Below are 5,251 nucleotides of genomic sequence, written 5' to 3' on the forward strand. Positions count from 1 at the left end.
AAATTAAATTACAAGAAATCTTTGATCCAAATAATCTCAATGCCACATTCAGAAAATTTTATAGAAACGTCTTCTGTGCCTAAAAGGCAATGCTAATGAAATATGTTGATTGAAGAATTCAGTTGTCACATTAAATTCGTCCGTCAACAATATTTCATTATTGCTTTTTAGCCACACAAGTCAGATGAAGACATTTCTACGAAGTATTTTGGATGTGCCATTGGGATTATTTAGATCAAAGATTTTTTGTGCTTCATTGAATTCATCAACTGTTACTGCCACGGCTGCTCAAACCACTAGGTCGCTAACAAGAAATTTCACAGCACGGGTGCGAAGATCATCCGATATTTCTATGAATTCTTCCAAATCTGAGTCATTTACCATCATCACCCATTTCTCTTCATCGTCGAGATACTTCAGCAGGAATGATCCGATTTGTAATTTGAATCTTGTTGCAACTTCTTCATAGAGCTGGAGACAACCAGCTGCAGGATCAAACTTGAAACGGATCATATCTTCTTTGTAGGCAGCTTTGACACTAATTTTTGATCCCTTATCAAGACAAGGTGATTTGGCTTTCAAATGTTTCCGATTCTCAAATTTCCGAGAGCCAGAGCCATTCGACGAGTCTGACATGCTTGAAGTAGTGGGATTGTGATGCTCGCCGAGGGTGTTTGGACTGTGATAGGCTATATCACACCTAGAACTTTCCAAAATAGAAACCCGAAAGGGTTCCTGCCGTAATCCACCATCATCCATGGCTATTGGTTTTGAATCTACACAAACAGAAAAAAGCTTTGTTTTTCTTCAACTCACCCTTGGAATTAGATATAAGCATGTCTGAATGCAGAAGCTAAATTCTCACCTTTGCTACCAGATGCCGGAGATACGGTGACTGCATCTTTTGATGCAGGATCAGGAAATTTTCCAGAACATTTCTTCCAGAAGAGAGAACTTTTATGTGCATTAATTTCTTGGTTGCTTGATCCTCCTGGCATAAATCCCCCTTTGTAAGGATCAAACTTCAGTCCTCCTTCCACACCCTGGACTGAGTCAAGCACGGTTTGTATTTTTTTTAACGAATGATTAACTTTATTGATCTTGCGCGATGGCCATCTTGCAATTCCGTGTTGCCTGCATATCCTTTTCAGGGTTGTTGGGCAAACTGTTCAACAAGAATCACTTGTCAATAATAATCATCTTGGTGTTTTTCACAAATATTTATCATCTATATATTTTTAGAACCAGAATCTATCATCTAGCCCAAAATAATATTCTGATTGAATAAATTAAAAGAAATCTGCAGGGACAAAGCTGTAGTAGTCTTACCACCAAGGCTTTTAGCCGCATCTTTAAGACTACCGGAGAAGTATTGCTGGAGAACACTCAAGCTAACATTCTTCTCCACTGGACTTTTCTTTTTCTCAATCTGCTTTCTTGATCCATCCATTGCCTACAAAGTTGAATCATAAATTATAGTAAATGATTTCTCAAATGAAGCAACTGTTAAGATATACCTGGTTATGAGCAGCTTCAGTTTCATTGTTTGTCACGGACATAGGCTGGACCGAATCATGGTCACCATCCGGCGCCATATGAGAGTTTCCCCTAGACATAGAGCAAAAACTCGAGCCTTCTTCCTTTGAAAACTGCACTTGCGAACCTTCTATCCCGTATAATTTAGCATCCGATACTGTCCTCAAACTCTGACACATTCTCTGCATAGTACCTGATAGATTGTCTAATAAAAGTTGCTGTTCTTGACTTCCATTCATATTGACAGGTAGAAAGAATTCTATCATGTAATCATCATCATTGGTATGAATACTCCTTAGCCTGACTGCAACGGCAGCATTCAACTTATATTTTCGCGCATGGTGAACAAGGGGATATTCACTAATATTATAGGCCTTCACATCGGAATAGAAGAATGGACGATTTAATTGAAGCGCTTTCCCAGCTACACCTTGCCCTTCCTCGAGATAATGTTCAACACATGCATGAACAAATCCTCCTACCACAATATCATTTATATAGCAAGCTGATTCTTCAATGCATAGTACAGTTTTTTCACCAGGAATTTTACCCCCATCTTTAATCCGTATTCTTGAAGCTTCATCTCCTATCCCCTCACTATAATAACAGGGGATCCATGTCAATGCCAGTGGCAAACTATGCGCATGACACACAGCTCGTAACACATCAATTATCTCTGTTAAAGCTGCTCTTTTGTTATTTGATAGACACTGCACATAAAATAATCAGAGTAAGAAGTTTTTAAATCCAGATAAAAACACATCATACTGAAAGTTCAACTTTGTTTTTGCCCCTTGTCTTCTATTTATTGTTGTTGGGGCGGTTGGGGGAAGCATGTTCTTAACAGTACCTGGGACATAAGTCGTGGAGACGTAGTAGTCCTTAAATTAACAAGCTGCAAAAACAAATCAAAAGATTTCCCACTATAAATAGATGTGCATGTATGAGTATAGCATTCAAAAGATTACTGCATATGATTTCTATTGTTTCACTTATGGCAAAGTAGAACTAATTTCATATGCAGAGAATTTTTTCTACTTGCCTAACTGCTCCTCAACTATGGTCACAACATCATATTGAATGCATAAGATACTTTGTTAGCCAGGGCAGAAATTTCTACATGACAACCTTGGAGTAAAACATCCAAGTCTCTAATGACAATGTGAAAAGAATATGAAACATCAAACAAAAAACACATTTAACATGTTTCCCAAACATTATATAATATTAAGTGAAACAAGCAAATGGGAGTAAAAGAGAAACCAACCTGGAGTGCACTGCTAACAATTTTTAGTTCTTTGTCAAAATCAGGCTTTTCCTTTGTAGTGACAAGTTCTAGTACAGCACAACAAGGTGGTTCAGCGAGCGTATCAATTATGGGAACCGCAATTGATCCACGAACCTCGTGATTAATTGCATGCTCCACCCTCATGTACTCACTTTTATTGTAGTACCCAACATTGGAGGTCCATTCAGGAATTTGGGACATAAACACACGTCCGGGAAGCCCTGGAAAAGACCCTGGTTTGTCTTCAGCAGAAAAGGTAAATTCCCTCGACACGTCTCGATATCCAGCTAGCATGTGATCTAGCAAATAGGGTTGCTCACTTGTGCTTAAGATGAAGTCATTACCATGCTTCATTGGTGCCCAAACTTGTGTCAATATTCCATCACCAACTGATTCCTTAAACAAGTTCATAGCCCTCAGCATTTTCTCATCAAGCGACCAAGCAAATGGTCTAGGCACCAAGCAATTTCCCATGTCAGCAGCACTCAATTCTTGAAGTGATCCATTTATGTTATTCATATCATTTGCATCTTCTGACAACCCAAGTTGGGTCTCCAATTGCTGTAACACAACCTTGTCATCGAAACCCAAGGAGGTTTCAATAGCATTATAATTTCCACAATCTTTTGTCATAAAGTATGGATCATTGGCCTGTTCCACTAAACTATATGCATCAGGTGGAGAATACGGCATAGAGGCAAGTGATGAAATTCCATTATCTAAATTATGATCAGTCACAGATGGAATATTACCCCAACCAGCAAGGTTATCGAAGTTCATGAGATCAGGGAGGTTGTCAAGCTTCTCCTCTGATACAAGATTTTTTATTCCGTTGTCTATCATGCTTGGTCCATCGAATTGAGCGCCAGGAGGTGTCCAATACCCAATTCCCTCTCCCTCAGAGAAAAACTGATCTTCCATGATTATGTTAGAAAACAAACTTCAAATCAAAATTCAGCCTGTGTTAGAGTTCTTTTGTTGGCAAGTTTCCACTTGAAATTCCTTCCCAGATTATCAGCGTCCGACAAGCCTGAAAAGTTAACACTTCTGCCAAGTCATCATTAAAGAGTAGGAAATTAAATCAAAACTTAAACTACAAATATTCTCTAAACAAATAGAAAAAAATGGGTAAACTACTATTTTCGTTCCTAACTTTTGGATTATATTTTAATTTGGTTTTTAAACTTTTAAACTTCTATTTTGTTTTAAAAGGTTTTAAACGGATTCAATTAAATTTGACACATAGTTAATGAAATGATTGACATGGACGTTAACAACTTTATTGTTAAATCATATCTATTTTTTGGTATTAGAATCCGTTTTTGAAATTTTTTTGGACTGAAATATGACTAAAACATAACGTTTGAAAGTTTAAAGACCAAATTAGAACTTGATCCCAAATACAGACAATCAGATACATAAATTTTAAACCAAGGAAATTTGTACAAAAAAGTTTTTCAGAAAAGCAAATTAGATTTTAAATTGAAATATATATAATTTGAAAATTTACAAAACACTTTGTTTATCTGATACAAATTGCTCTCTAAAATTTAGCATGCTAACTCAACTTCAACCAATCTCACTGTTACAAAACCTATCATTTCTCTCAAAATCATTTTTTCAAAGCGATCAAAATTAATATTCATTAACTATTTTTAACTTTTTTTTTCAAACTATCAAAAGTCTTTTTGGAAGTACGTATCAGTCGCTCAAAATATCCTATATTTAAAATCCACACACCAACTGTTGAAGAAAGCTAAAAAATCACCATCCAAAACTATTGACAAATTCCCAAAATAATTTTAATCCTCAAAATTGGCACAAGTTCAACTGCATTAAAGATAAATTTTGTACAGAAACTGCTTCAAAATCAAATTTTGGACAGAAACTGTTTCAAAATCACAACAACAGCAACTTAATTGAAAAACAGCGCTCAAGCTAAATACAAATTCTTAAAAATGGTAAAAATAAGAAAAATCTGAATATTTGGCCCCAACTTCCAAATGACCATGGCAAATGTACCAAAACAGTACAGCACATAAAGAACCAAATGCACTCAGAATGGCGCAACTTTACAATCAATGCAAAGTCCCACATTTAAACTCAGAAAAGCTTCAAACTTTACAATTAAAATCCAGAATTCACCAACCCCACAAACAGGTCCAAAAGAAAAACCTAGAACATACGAAAAAAAACAACTACTTAAGAAAATTCCCAAAACACACCAGAAAAATGTGAATAAACAACAATCTACCTCTCTGTCTATCTATTTTAGTACGTTGTAAGGAGACAAAAAGGGAATGAGACTGAGGATTGAGAGAACGGTGTAAGAAGATTGCTTCTATATAAAGGAAGAGGAACCAGAAGAGAGACAAAAAGCTGGTGCAAGCCGAGTTAAGCTAAGGTAAGCCTACTACGTAAACAAGT

General features: G+C 36.3%; 1 protein-coding gene across 2 annotated transcripts; it reads right to left on the reverse strand.

The window, feature by feature from the left end:
• Positions 1–288: 288 nt before the first annotated feature.
• On the reverse strand, positions 289–3,827 carry LOC107632302 (protein NLP8). 2 transcript variants are annotated; one of them, XM_088484828.1, is made up of 6 exons: positions 2,804–3,827; positions 2,387–2,431; positions 1,518–2,246; positions 1,330–1,453; positions 926–1,165; positions 289–782 (listed from the first exon to the last, which is right to left on the reverse strand). In XM_088484828.1, the coding sequence occupies exons 1-6, from the start codon at positions 3,743–3,745 to the stop codon at positions 289–291; spliced, it is 2,574 nt and encodes an 857-aa protein (XP_088340954.1). In that variant the 5' UTR covers positions 3,746–3,827. The 2 variants fall into 2 exon arrangements, with proteins under 2 accessions (XP_088340954.1, XP_088340950.1); XM_088484824.1 differs by having other exon boundaries at positions 289–776; positions 866–1,165.
• Positions 3,828–5,251: the final 1,424 nt, after the last annotated feature.

Source organism: Arachis ipaensis, chromosome B10, assembly GCF_059453495.1.
Source record: "Arachis ipaensis isolate K30076 ecotype BB chromosome B10, ASM5945349v1, whole genome shotgun sequence".
Classification (NCBI taxonomy): domain Eukaryota; kingdom Viridiplantae; phylum Streptophyta; class Magnoliopsida; order Fabales; family Fabaceae; genus Arachis; species Arachis ipaensis.